We start from the raw sequence: 15,364 nt of genomic DNA, 5'->3' as shown, positions 1-15,364 counted from the left end.
AAAATAGTATATTAGGATTTATGCAATGTTATCCACTCCTACAATTTCCAATTTATCATCTTGACAGATATCCAGGTAGCCAAAAACTTAAAAACACCTTACCAAGTAGGTGTTATTAAATGTAACAAGCAGCAGTGACACATTAAAGCATGATGGAAATAACTTTCCCTCATGGTTTTAGACTTTTGACTTCTTTCTGAAACACTTTCTCCTTCATATTCCATAGGATGTAATTCAATCTGCTAATCTAGAGGTAGAAAAAGCATTCTCTTTTAATGCTCTACATAAAAGAATGATTTTGGATTACCCTGCTATTAAAATCATAGACAAACTGTATTCAATTAATGACTTGACTCCACAAAACCACAGAGATTTAGATTTATTGGTAAGAATTCAGGTTGACATTTTGTCCTTAATTCCCCTATTGAAAAGTAAGAAACAAAGGTACAATTGCATGAGTTCATGAGTGTCAACCCCAATTTTTAGTTTTAATGTTGAGGTTTTTTTCTGTGTCTGTTTTAGTCTTACTAAGTTGAGCTATGGGAAATATTATATATATGATGATGGCATGAACATTTGTTTTTTCCTGTTGTTTAAAAACTGACATACACAGAAACCTATTTTTGGTGATCCCTATCCCAGATTTTAACCAGAAGCAAAAACAAAGCTTTTCCATCATATATAAAAAGGTCAAAGGGTAAGTTTCTAAAAAAATCGCAGGGTTTCTGGAGCACTCAGCCAGAAGTGATCATGAAATCTGAAAGAAAAGGACAAGCAGAGATAGAGTTATCTTTATAAAACGTAATTGTGAAATAGTAATTAAAAGCTAGAAATGACATGTCATTTCCAGAATGTTACTGTGTTAGTAATGCAGAAAAAGGAGATCCGAAAAGGAATGAACAGCAGTCATTACCAGCTTCACAAAACTATAAGGGCATCTTGTTGCTCGACTTCCCAGGTCAAAAGGCTGCCTGGCTTTGCTAGGTACGATAATTGTTATCAGACTTGGCAATGCCAGAACCTCATAAAGGACTAAAGTGTTCTCTCTAGTTGGAAAACACTCTCTTAAATGCATGCAGAGGGAATCTAGCTAATTGGTTGCTTCTTCAATATCACTAATGGAAGACTAAGAGTCTATATGAATAGACAAGTTTAACGTCATTCTTATAGGAGACAACAACAAGAGTATGATATGCCACATTAAATAGTCCAAAATGCCTCACATATGAATTATAGCCAGCAGGGGGCAGCTATTCTGAAAATAACAGTGGTAGTAATTTGCCCATGATTCCTGTTCTCTATCTTTTTGATTCATGAGAATGATTTTTACTGACATCAGTAATCCCAGAAATCAAATTCCAAAGTTGTACGCATAAATTTCTTGGAAATGAACTCTGCTTGTATAGGCATTTTTTTCTGGAGATGTCTGTAAACTCATGTAATGTGAAGAAGCAGCAAGATCCTATGACTGACCACTCATGACTCTCATAGTTAGCAAATACCACAAATTCAGGGACCCTCCATAATCAACCTATAAAACCAATGATTGTAAAAGTAAGAGACTGGAAGAGAAACTAAAGCAATAAATAAATCTGAAGAAATTGTCATCTGCTCAGAGATTTATAGGCATATATTTGTGGATAATGTTCTTGGTGAATTACCTGTATCTGCTGATGTGACTACTTGTAATAAGCTTAGCTACCAGTCAAGGCATGTTGGAACAGGGAACTACTTCTTACATTTCATACATTTCCCACAAATATTATACAGAATATTTCAAGGTAAATCTCTGAAACCTCCAATTTCTTGGCATTGCTCGTAAATATTGAGAAGCGAACACAAATGATCTGCGGTAATCATAGTTCTCCTACCTCCTAATCAATGGATAAAACAATAACTAGGTACCTCTTGTAGTCAACAGATAAATAAGGTATCTTGTGGTCTCAGGTTTTCTTTCACAGAAAACCTAAGCCAACGTTCACTTTCAGATAAACTGTTAAAATCTTGAATGATTCCCTGAGTACCAAGTATGATCCAATAATAATGGCATCACCCTTTTATCTGAATAAGCACTCAGTCATTACAGGCATAAAGTTTAATCTGGACATTCTATTTTGCTAAGGTATATTAAATATTATATATTTAAATTCTTTTAATCTGTATCATGAAAATTCCAGGGAATTTACTGAGTTTTATTTGTAAGTAGCAATAAACAATAATTTCCATCTATGAACCAAAATCTTCCTGTGATTAAATATGTGTAACTCCCAGCGATTCACTGAAAACCCGTTGTGGGTGCAGATGTTTCAGAGCAGAAGCTGGCCTAATTTTTTGTTATGTTTTATATAGTAACGTGGTACCTGAATAAAAATACCTGGAGGATCAGCAGCCAGTTTCTACAAGACTCACAACATTTCCAAACACTGACGGCATATTTGGAACACATTAGTTTCAAAGTCTCTTCTGTCAGAATTTGCTTGCATAATAAAACACAAGAGTTTCTTATGAAACCAACAAGGCTGTAGGAATGCAGCAGTAAATAAAGGTTTGGAAAATGAGAATACTGTTAGGAAAAATGCTTGTTTTAAGAATAACGGAATTGTAGGGTGGGAGCGAACATCAAGAGGTCATGTAGTCCACTCAAAAGCTCTGAGGCAGGGTCACATTAAACGTCTGTCACGACCGACTTGGCTTTATCTAATATATGTTAACAAATTGCTTATGACAGATTTTCCACAGCCTCCCAAGTAACTGGTTTTAATCATTGACTATTCTCATATTTTAAAATATTTTTCTAATATCAACCTATTTACCCCTTACTGCAACTTAAGCTTATTATTTATTGTCCTGTCTTCAATAACTTCAGAGAATTTTGTTATTAATACATTTTAAGCCTCTTATCAATGTTGTTATTAACACTCATAACTAGCAGTGAGGGTCCACAACTTGCAAGTGATTTGAGTTCATGTATTTCTTCTTTTTTCATGTTTACAACTGTCATTGCAAATAGGGAGTTAGAAACTTTCTTTAAAAAGTTTAGGATGAGGTTTCCAAACAAAATCACGTGAGTCCAGAAAGTCAAGCTCTAAACAGTGTAGGAAATATCATGATTTTTCTGATGGTACTGCACAAATATTCTCTTTTTCCTTTCCTGCCTTTTCAACTGTGGAACCTCTCAAGGGGTGTGTCACACCAACAGGGAGGTGATTTACTATCCCATTAAGAAATATCAGGAATAGGGTTTGAACAGAATTTACAGAAAATAGATAAGGATAGATATGGACTTTTAAAATACATGATAATTTTTTTACCTAACTTGAGTTTGCTTGTCTCTTACCTTGCCGCAGGCCGGTGTTCTCCCCTTTCAATTTCCTTTACTAATATCACCACCTCAGATGTCCTTATGACTTCTCCTTCCCTGTGTTAGAGCCTGACTGACCTCTTTGAGACTTTCTACAGTTCTCCCAAGGTCTGTATGTTGGTCTGCACTTTGTTTCAAGACTCATCCTTCACTTAGTTTTCTTTAAAGATTTCTTTGGATGCTTTTTTGTGTCATTTTCATACCGATTCTCTATTTTATTTTGAGTCAAAATTTCATCTCCTGCTGTACCTCTTGAACTCCTCTACTTCTCAGTTTCTATACTTTGAATCATTCCCCTGAGTTTCTCTCATTTACAATGTATGCTATTCTGCACAGGTAATTGTTCAACTGCCTCTGTAAAACACAACTTATAGCACTTTATAACAGTGCAAGACAAAGGTTGAAAAATTAGAAGGTCAATAGTCAGGAAATTCAGAATGCAAATTCTGAATACCTTGGCTGTACTGGAATTGTAATTTTTCCATGGAAAAACATGAAGTTTAAAGTGTTCAGTAGAAATAGCAGAGAAAAATACCATGTATGTACAAAGACCTATTCTACAGATAAGACCTGGCTTCCCTCTGCTATCATTTATGAACCATTGCAGGAACTCCACAGTAGGAAATTTTGAAGTAATTGATCCAGAAAATGTTACTCCAACTCCAACAGTCAATGACTGGCTTTTAATCTAACATATGAGAGCTCTATCTACTCTGGAAGTGATTCTTAGTACAGACCTTATCCTTTACTCAGAATACTAAAATTATAAAAGTTACATAAGAGAACTTTAATTTCCCAGCCTGCATTAACTTAGCTGCTGTGATTCATTTTTCTGTTTATGTTAAAAGGAAAAGAGATGATAAAAGCAAAAGGCAAAACTCTGAGGCATTGCTGTACAAGATGTAGCTTTGAACAATGAGCTGCCTTTCACTCTACAATTTATGCACCTTGCTCCTGAAGACTATTTCACTACTTACAGCCTTAGCAGTAATACAACTTTTCCTCCCAAGACTTTTGAGCCCTCCTTCCAAACAGGCATAAACTAGAGATTATCACACATATTTGGCAGGATGTATGCATAGAATGAGTCAGGTCTGAAGCTGAATTTACAACAGTTACAGTTAAATATGCTCCAGCATATTTTATGTAACATGCGTATCTGTAGATTTCACCAGTCTTGTTTGTCCAAGGAATATATTTTTATTTCCTTGAATTTTTCCATTCATTAATATAGAAAAAATATTCTCAAATGTGAAAATTATGCATTTAAAACTATCATTGTTAAAAACACATATATGTGCATAAAAATATATATTTTGTTTCTATTGCTAGTTTGTTTTAGGATAACCCATGCACTTTTTATTGTTTAGCATTTGCTCTTTGAATCTAATACCTTTAAGCCAAAATTACTTTATGGAATAGTGGCAATGCATTGGTAGATGCACCATCTAATAAGACCTATGCCATGCTATAATTTAAATGCACAGTGATTGTACTGTACTGCAGTTATTATAGAATATTGAATAATTCTTGTCCTGGTTTCAGCTGGTTAACTGTCTTCCCAGTAGCTGGTACAGTGCTATGTTTTGAGTTCAGTATGCGAAGAATGTTGATAACACTGATGTTTTCAGTTGTTGCTAAGTAGTGTTTAGACTGAAGTCAAGGATTTTTCAGCTTCTCCTGCCCAGCCAGCGAGAAAGCTGGAGGGGCACAAGAAGTTGGCACAGGACAGAGCCAGGGCACCTGACCCAAACTGGCCAACAGGGTATTCCCTACCATGGGATGTCACATCCAGTATAGAAACTGGGAAGTGGGGGCAGGGAATCGCCGCTCGGGGACTGGCTGGGTGTCGGTCAGCAGGTGGTGAGCAATTGCACTGCGCATCATTTGTACATTCCAATCCTTTTATTATTACTGTTGTCATTTTATTAGTGTTATCATCATTATTAGTTTCTTCTTTCCTGTTGTATTAAACTGTTCTTATCTCAACCCACGTGTTTTACTTCTTTTCCCGATCTTCTCCCCCATCCCCCTGGGTGGAGGGGGGAGCAAGTGAGCGGCTGTGTGGTGCTTAGTTGCTGGCTGAGGTTAAACCATGACATAGTGGTACTGCTGCATCATTAGCTGTGTTGTGTCATCTTTGAATGACAGAGTTATTAAAATTGTCTTCAGAATACAGCATTGTTCAAAAGATTAGCTCTATAATTAAACAAAAATTTTGAAATGGCTCTTATCCTTAGATTATTTTAATATCCAGTAAAATAGTATACTAGGTTATTTTGATGTTGAATATAAGCCTTATTTTGGTGAATAAAACTAAAACAATAGCTGGAAGGAAAACATGGCTTCTCTTTTGTTCAATTTTTATCAAATACAAAATTTTAAAAGTGTTATTTCAGCAATATGGCCTTTCTCCTTCTTGGGAAATATGATAAATATTGAAACAAGAAATATGGGAATAGTGATTTGCAGATAATATGCATGAAAGCAGCTGTTGCACTCCATGTTCTTTTTAGGAACTTAGGGTATTGAGGCTACAAGCAGCCTTGTGAATATATGAGGATTGCAAAAACTTCATTATTCAATAATGAATCAAACTAATTACAGCACAATTTGAAAATGATCTAAAAATATTCATTGGAAAAGACAATTTTCTAGTCTTAACTTCCAATAACTAAAATAAGAAGCATTGATAATGATATGAGAGACATTAGTTAAACCTCCTGATGACTGACCCTGCCCACATCAAAATATTCTGTCCTCCAAGCAAAGAATGCAACTAAGTATTTAAATTACAGCCAACTTCCCTGAGCATGGTATAGTAGATTTTCAGTGAGACTGTTGCCTTACTGTACCATGGTTCATGCAACTGGTGAAAACCTTACTCGCAGGGAGACATCACTTCCGCTTACTCTCCAAAGACAGAACTGTGTCTATTCTAATAGTAAAGCCTGAACTACAGAGATCTCCTCAGGGCTTCCAAGAATTCTGCCCTGTGGCATTTCCCATTTATTTCAACATATACAAACTACAGATGGTTGTTAAGGAAAAGGCAGATAATCCCTTGGGATAATCAGGCCTAAATTTAAACTTTACAGAGGTTTGGTATGTTCACTGTGGGAAGGAAAAATCGGCTTCCATGGATCAAGATTAGAGGAATTAATATTTAAGGGCATACCATAAAGAAGAAAACAATGGACTGTAATTGATTCTTTTCATCTGACCTCTTTCTCTCTCCCTCTCTCTCAATCGTTGTTTGATACTAGAAGACATGAATTTGTGAGAGCCAGTGCTAATGAAAAATGCAGTAGAACTTAACTGCATTTCAGAGCTGCTGGTGTCAAGGGGGCAAGTAATGTCTGTGTCTGTCAGAATGTAAATTCAGTCACTTCATATGATTCACACTCAAGATCCAGAAAAGAACGTGGCCAAGAAAATGACATGACATATTTGGCAAACTTGATGTTTAATAGAGAATTTGTTATCATGGTCAAATTTTGATCCCCCATTACACTGCTATTATGCTGCAATAAATTATAGCCAACTTGTTATAACTGATAGGGAAAATTTTCTAGATCCCGAGAGTAACAAAGATCATTTCCTGAAGACCTTTTCAACCTCAGGAATATTAGAAACCATTAGTTCTTTTCATTCTAGGGTTTTTCTCTGGTAAAGGACATAATCATTCTTTAAAAAAATAAATGTAAGAAGTCTTTAGTCTTTATAACTGAAGTGTTTTTAGTACCTCCATTGTGGTGCAAAATCATCATGTGCCCATTTTCAATGACATCATGAATATTGTTGTGTGCAACTCAAATTCAGGAAATAGCTTGCTTTATTGGTAACTTATTCCGTAAAAATTGCCACATCATCTATTTATGATGGAAGTCACAACACTTCCAGCTAGGCTCTCCTCAGACCTGCAGTTAGGCAAATGCAGCAGTACATAGCAATAGATCCATTTGTGCCCATGAGTTGGTTTCCAGCTTGTCAGAATTCAGATCAAGCATCCAAATGTTCATCCCGAGACAAGCAGGGTTAACACTGTGAGCCAAGCACTAAGCAGATGCCACGACCCCTGTGGTATCATGCAAGCCTGTAAAATCTCCTTACTGCAAGACAAGAGCTGCTCATCAAAGGACTGGTTGACACAAAACAAAGGAGAGGGTTTTCCTGGATTTGAAAGTTTAGCATGGTTTCTCCTCTTTGCAGTGAAAGAATTTAACATATTTCAGTGTCACAAAGACACTTAGCTACTGTTTAGCTGGATACTACTGAGGAATGTTTAGGTAGCTGAGAGAAATGAGCCAGGGAATGACACTGAAGAGCTGCTGCCACTTTTACAGGAGAGGGGGAGGATGCAAGTGGAGCACTATCGCATCTTGCACATCCCTGTGATCAGGGTGTAGGTTGTTAGTTATTGCTACACTGCAAACATAGCCCACAAGGAAGACCCCTGTTGTTGCTGCTTCCAGGACATCACTCAGTACTCTGGAAGTGTATGGATGATGTACAGAAACTTGCCCATATAGAATCTGATACAGAATAGCAGAGACACACACACACACACACGCACGTACGCATCTGTTAGCAGATATTACAGTTCAACTGAACCACTTCAGTTCTCACCTACTATTTCTAGGTCTGTTCTCTGTGCAAGTTAAAGGACAGTTTCTATAAACAGTTAAGACATTTAAAAACATATGAAATATGCAAACGGCTTTCTCATTCTAAAAATGATTCTTAACTTTTAAAATTATTTGAAGTTGAAAACAATAAGAGAATGGAATTGAAGTCAGTGATATTAACTGTAGGTGCTCTGAGTGTGCTGCTGAAAACTGATTTAATTAGCCTGAGTTATGATCTTCCCAAAATTCTCTATGTTCATTTTTAATAGCCATAGTACTAAGCCTAGTACTTTGAATACAAAGGGAAGGACACACAATCCATTCCTAAATTGCTACTACAGCTAGATATACAGTTTTTCTAAGGCACTGCATGAGGTACTTTTCCTAGAAGCCCCAAAATTTTAGTAAGAACCTTTTAAAAAACTTATCAAGATATATTAAATAATAAACAAGATGAAGTTTAGCAGAGACAGTGACATCACCTGTTATCCACTTTGCAGTTGATTCTGCAGCCTTATGTATGCACATTGATGTTTTTTCATGACAGATATAGCATATTGGACTTTCTGTAATCTGAAGTTTGCCATATTATTTATCTTGCAAGATGTTCGTTGAATAAAAGAGGATGGAGGAAATTAGGAGACGTATTTGTAGTTAACCCTGAGATAAAAGGTAACTTAATTATCTGTCTCCTTAACACCAATCTCTGGCTCAGCTGGCAGCTTATTTAATTTTATTTTAAATGTTTAAAGTGCAATTGTGCTCAGTAATTATCTTATTAAAAACGATAGTAGCCTAGGTTTTTTTTCTGTCTTTCTGGAAAGGAATGATTTTAACAGAATATCTTTCAGAAATATTTTCTGCTTGGTCTGTGCTCCTGTCTAATCTGTATGTGCACAGAGCATCACATGAAATAAGCACGCACATATCAGGTATAAAAACTAATACTACCCGTGCCTCAGCTTGGGCTGATAAGTTTTGTACATTGCAAGTAATAGCTGAATCTTGCATGCCCCTTTGTCTTTGCTGGCAAAATCTGACTTCAGATGAATCAGAAGTCAAACTCTGCCAGGTTTAACAAAATCCCATGGAGGATGAACATATAGAATTATTTATTTCTATTAAGAATACCAGAGAGTATATTTTACAGGAAGTAATTTCATTATCTATTGAAGTGCTAGGGTTCAGCATTTCAATACACAAAATTCAATGATGCATTAATTTGATCCACCTAACTAGCATCCAGGCACATTTAGTGAAAAATGCCAGAATTGTTACAGTTGGTTCCAGCCAAAGTGATAGGCCCCAAGAGCTTTAACTCTATAATTAACAGATAATACACCCTGTATAATATATATAATAAAATATATATAGTGTATAATGTTTAACATACATGATGTATCATATAATAAATGATTAATGTATAAAAAGAGGCAATATTCAAAATCGCATCACCATGAAGAACAAGTTTCAGTAAAATTACGCTGCAAAAAGATTTCAAGTTTGATCGTTGTATCTAGAACACAGAAAACCAGTTTTATGTAATAGGATACATCCTGCCACAGCTCAAGGAAAGCTGGGAGGAAAAGATCAAGTGTACCTCATTTGTTTTACTTCTGCAGATGAACATGCAAATAGCAGGCAGAGAAACTGAAGCAAATGTTACATGCAAATGTCCTTTTCTACTGACAGGTAGGGTCTCCTTTTAGATATTTTGGTATTTATTTTCACTATATTTCAGCTACTTCTAGAGCAGATCAAGCTCCTGAAAAAAATGTGGTGAGAGAATTTTTATCATTTTTTGGTAAATTCCACGTCATAGATTTGTGTATTGATTTTCGGCAGTAGCCCCACTTACTGCCTCATGAAAGATATCCATACGTCTCATACAGCAAGTACATATACAAGGAATACAAAAACACTCATATGTGTACTGGAAACCCAGCCTATCATATACATCCATTACCAGAAAAGACTGAAGGAGAACAGCAAAGTGTACAGCTCTTGCCAAGCACATTCATGTATTTGTGTTCAACAAAACCTGAACACAAGTCAAACTAGGTCTATCAACAGGGATTACTGACAAACTACCTCTCATTTAAAAGTGTCTTGCAGACTGTATTATATGCTTCCTAGCACTGGTGGTCCTGACATACAAAAAAGCTTAACTCAATCTCCATTTGAACAAACTTTATATAATTTAGCTATCTACTGGTGTCAAATGGAGACAAAAATTAACACTCCCTCACCCAAACCCAGACCTGGACAAACTGCAATGTTCTCTCTCATGTACCTGAGGCACAGTATGTATAAAGGCTTGCATCAGCTTATAGATAGAAGAAGACCATCTAGTTAAAACATTTCTTATAAATGATTACACTGAAATATAAGCATCTTAAATGGATTTTATGGAAATATTATGATACAGAATAATTCTGATTTTAATTTTATTAAAACCAGGAAAGTTAAAATGCCCATAAAAATGATCATTATCATTCTAAAAGAACAAGAATTACTAATTATGAGTTTGGCATTTTCTTGCGTAAAGCAATTTTTTCATTTTCCATATACTATGCCCATTTTCTACATGAAATGAAATTGATCCTTACTACTTTGAATCTAGTACTAACCATTATGAAATCATATTAGACATTTCAGTGCCTGTGTCTCTAGGACATATGGTGCCCTGAGTGAGAAAAATAACTTAGAATCATTGTACTTAGCTATTAAACAATAACACTCATGTTCTCTCACAGCTAAAAGGAGGTTTATAATTTCTATTACTAAACTTAAATTACCTACTGTTTATTTTCACTGTCTGAGAACCTCAACGTGACTGGTACAACAAAGATTCTAGTTAGAGTAATGTTTTCTGTAACCTGTCTATTGTTTTCCAACTCAAACAAGATTTGAATTTGAAGAACATACACTATGCTGGGTCTATTTAACCTGTAATAATTTTCTACCTTAATAGCCACACTGCAGCATTTGAAAATTTTGCCATGAGCTAGTAACTGAAAGAGTGAAATTCTCATCTGTGAAGAATGGTATAGTAAATCATGGATTAGCAAAGTCAGGCACTCTAAGTGAAAGTAAATCCTCCTCTTTACACCTAATGTTCAATATGGCTCTTCACTATACAAATTTTATGTTAACTTTAATCAATTTCATCTCGAGAAAGAAAATGTTTTAAAAAGCAGAAAACTAATTGTGGTAATAAAGATTTCACTCAGCAGAATCAGAGAGCAAAACACAATTCATCTTCCTACAGACTTTTAACAAGTTGTGACAACCTCACGCAGCCATCTATAAAAGTTACTTAATAAACATTTTGTGTTCAAAATAATATAAGCTAAGTCTGTTTAAAAGAATACACTAATCTGATTTTTTTCACAGTAAAGCCATAAAAAATAGAATTCGTATTTTCTGTCTTTCACTATAAAACTGAGGTCTTTAGTCTGAATTGACCATTCAAGTTTTTCCATGATCTGTGGGGAAAGAGAGGCACCTCCATAAGACAATTCAACCTGTCCTCACACAAACATCCAAGACAGATGGGAGGAATTTTCCTCTGGAAGTTCCTCTCTGTCACAGTGTCCCTCCAAAATCTATACGGGGACACTAGATAACTTTGGCTAATACCTAACTTTTTGACAGCTAAAGTGAAAAAAGATGAATCCATCTTCTCATGCCTTTGGTTGTCAATCCTAGTTTGTGATAAGTTGGGTTTTTTTTCTGTGCAGGCTGACTATTTTGGCTTGAAGTTTCAGCATCTCTTAGGCATCTTGTTAAAATTCTTACTGCATTACACCTGCCATGCTGTCAGAGACAGGTTAGTTAGTCTGCTCGATCTAGGAAGCTGATGGGAAGTCCAGACTTTCAGTTGCTCCTGTAATAGCATTAGATCTCCGATGTGGAATGAGGAAGGTTGCTATCAGGTTACGAGGCAATCAATACAAGTGTGGGCAAGATTTACAGCAGAATAGATAAGGGTAAAGGGAGAGTCATCGTAGCGTAGTTTCTGATGATTAAATAATGCCTTAACCCAGAAGCAAGCCAGTTTTTTTTCCTCCATAAGAAACCAACAGAAACATTTGAATTGCTCCTGTTCAGATAAAGGTATCTGAACCTAGCCAATACCAGTTCTGCATATTTCCATCTCCCGAGTAGAGTTAACTATTAGCGTACAATAAATATTCAAATTTTTACATACACCAAAGTGACTCAGTTCTTTATGGATCCTATTTATAGTCTGTAAAAAGTAAAGAATACAGAAATAAAAGTGAGAGGTTGTTTAAAATTTCTGTGTTTTAGGAATACATAAAAAAAATAAATACAGCTAATATTCCATACCTGAGTAGTGGTTGCTTTGGATAAGATGATTGGTCACTGTTTTGGCATGGCTGAGGTTTTTTTGTGACTTGCTTATAAATATTCCTGGCAGTTACTCCAATCCATAGCATAGTAGAGAGTGTAGAATAATGTAGAACTATACCAACCTAAGAAAAGAGTGGACGGTTAAACAAGTCAGTAAATGGATCAGTAAAACAAGAGTTTTAGAAGAATCTTACTGCATAACTGTACAAGCAAACAGGTTTTTTTAACTTAATTTGTAAGTGCATTAATTTTGTCTTTCTCTCTGGTTATTTCTCACCAGGGAATACACTTCTAAAAAGCAGATAGAATCAGTTATTTAATCTATCATAGATAATATCTGTGATACCAGAAGGTATGTTACAAAACCAAAACTGTAAAGACATTTGTTTTCTAAGAATCTGATTAATGACAACTATTTACACCTGGATTTAAAGTGATGCAAAGGTTAGTTTGTATTGCAAGCCTCGTTAGCTTATCATGACAATGCAATTTAAAAATGAATGAGAGGTCAGTATTTTTGCTTGCTATTATGCTACTATTTCCTTTCATTTTTCAGGAATATCCTGCTGTAGTTCCCTCTCAGCTGCATATAGCCAAGGTTGACTTCTTGTAATGGGATCAGTGCTATTTGCCTAAAACCAGATTATTTTCAGACATATTTTAAGGAACTTATAAACTTGGCTATACATTTTTTAAAATTAAATGACAGATCTTGGCATCCTCCCTTAAAAGGAGATACAAACTCTCAATAGTGTTATTATCATTTTGTCCCCAAGAAACCGTTTTGTTTATCACTGAAAGTAAAATAAAGTACAAACACCTCTAAAATACGAACTTCCTTGTTATGTTAGTAATTGTTATTCATTACTATGGAAACAGTAATTGGAATTTTATCCAATCTCCAGTGCTTTATTACATCAGCTAAGTCTCCATCTGATTATATAAAATGAGGTTACCTTTGAAGCAATAACCTGACATTTTGCAGTGAGAAGTAAAATATTGCTATAATTGGAAAGCATATAAATGTTTAAGGAATACAGAGAATTGCTGAATAAAGCTAACACAAATCTATTATAATGTTTTATTTGAACCAGTGTTCATTTTTGCTCAACTTAAAATAATTGATGGGTAAAGGAAAAAACTCCATGAAATTTGTTTATATTTAGTAATATAGCACAAAACTTGAAGATAGCAGCAAATACCATCAACAGAAAACCCTTTGTAATTTTCTCTGGGACTTGTCTGACAGATTAGAGAAGGGAATATAAAGCCTTCATAGCTGTTGTCGCTTGAGGTAAAAGAAGCAAAAATAAGAGAATGAGACAACTTTGTACCATCAGCTGGCAGACGTTGCCAGTTCAGTGGCTAGTGCTGTCTGGACTTAGTTCATATGCAGCTTGCAGCATTTCTGTAGGGACTCAGTGAATATGACCATGAGCTAAGGGGGGAGTGAAAGAGTAAGGCAGAAGGAAGAAGAGGGTGAGAAGAAAGGGAAAGAAAAAGGAGGTGGGAACCATGAGAAAGAACTGGAAAAATTCTAGGGATTCGGTTCATAACCTCTTTCTCATTCCACTATAGCACTGCTACTATATATTCTGTAATTATTCTATGCAAATGTGCCAAAGAGTCTATAAGAATATGAACAGCAGGGATGAATTCCATGTGAGAAGGCACCTACATGTGAAATTTGGCAACATATATGGCCATATATACAGCATAATTAGCCACTTAAGTGAAGAATGAGATTCCTAAAAATAGTCCAATAAAACAATTTTATTGAAATTTTAAGGAGGCAACTGAACTGAAAACATCATTGCTATGCCACACCTTAGTCACGTTACTTTTCTTCACAGTGTGCTGATACTTCAGCAACTTAGTTCCTTGTGATACATGGACAAATCAAACAAACATGGACAAGAGACAGAAGTGTTATCATCTTCTGTTCTAACTCTTCAATAATATGCCTCTTTCTCTCTGTCTCAAAAAAAAAAAAATCAATTTGCATTTCTTGCTTAAAGGAAAAGAGGATATATCCTGATGATACAGGACCTCCTCATGACTGACAGATTTGAAGGACAATGGTGACAATCTGGAGATAAAACATATATAACACAACAAAAATGTGGAATTTGGAAGGGTGTACTGGGCTGTTATGCTAAATTCCAGAGGAAAGCATACCCTTTGCTCTGTGTCACAATGATTTTGTTTCTCACTTCCCATCACAAAATATGCTTTCTGGACTAGAATTTTGCTCTTATTCATTCACTAATAATAATCGGTAAAGAAATGTTTGTCACACCTCATCTTGAAAATTCAGTGTTTCAAAGTGGTGGGCTTTGCTCTCTGCCTCTTCCTTCCCCATATCTCCACACTGACATCAGTTGTGCATGGAGATGCATTTTCCTCACTGTTGCACTTAGGGGCTGTGGCTGCATGCTCTTTTGTCCCCTTCAGTGGGACCACCTCTTCCTAGCTCTCTTAAGCTAGGAAGACATCTGAGCCCTATCCTAGAAATACACAAGATACCAACACATGACATGGAAGGGGAAGACAAAGCTCAACAGAAAGGGAAACAGGACAAAGATAGTTTTGTTCAGTAAACTCTCACTTAACTCTGTTGGCAAATTTAAACCTTAGGTTTATGCAACAAAGGTCCAGGGTACAAATTTATCTGTGTATATCTTGTTACTGGATTTGTGCCTCTGTAAAGCTTAAAAGGCCAATAAATAGACATAAATTAAATACCCAGGTGTACACTTAAAACTATTTTCACTATAACCAGAACTTTTGTATTTCATATAGAATCGTGTGGGAAGCATCAAGTTTTCCACACAGAACAAAGGATTATGATTGAATATACGAAAGTGATGACCTGTATTCGTAAGAAGTTTTTCCACTGACAGGCCAAATGGTACAGAAAGAACTGTCAGGACACATGCATTTAAGACAGCACTGCAGCTAAAGCTATTTAATAACCACAGTTATATGGTGAAAATTT

At 35.6% G+C, this 15,364-nt stretch overlaps 1 protein-coding gene across 1 annotated transcript in view; it reads right to left on the bottom strand.

Annotated features, from left to right (window-relative positions):
• Nucleotides 1-15,364, bottom strand: part of GPR123 (G protein-coupled receptor 123) — a 49,933-nt gene that overhangs the window by 17,960 nt on the left and 16,609 nt on the right. Inside the window, exon 5 of the mRNA XM_010564900.1 lies at nucleotides 12,343-12,488. Coding sequence (XP_010563202.1) covers nucleotides 12,343-12,488 — 146 coding nt within the window. The remainder of the gene's footprint in view (nucleotides 1-12,342; nucleotides 12,489-15,364) is intronic.

This window comes from Haliaeetus leucocephalus, unplaced genomic scaffold, assembly GCF_000737465.1.
Source record: "Haliaeetus leucocephalus isolate CR32 unplaced genomic scaffold, Haliaeetus_leucocephalus-4.0 Scaffold184, whole genome shotgun sequence".
NCBI classification, from domain to species: domain Eukaryota; kingdom Metazoa; phylum Chordata; class Aves; order Accipitriformes; family Accipitridae; genus Haliaeetus; species Haliaeetus leucocephalus.
Note: the sequence above shows the minus strand (reverse complement) of the source record. Positions and strands in the feature narration are given on the sequence as shown.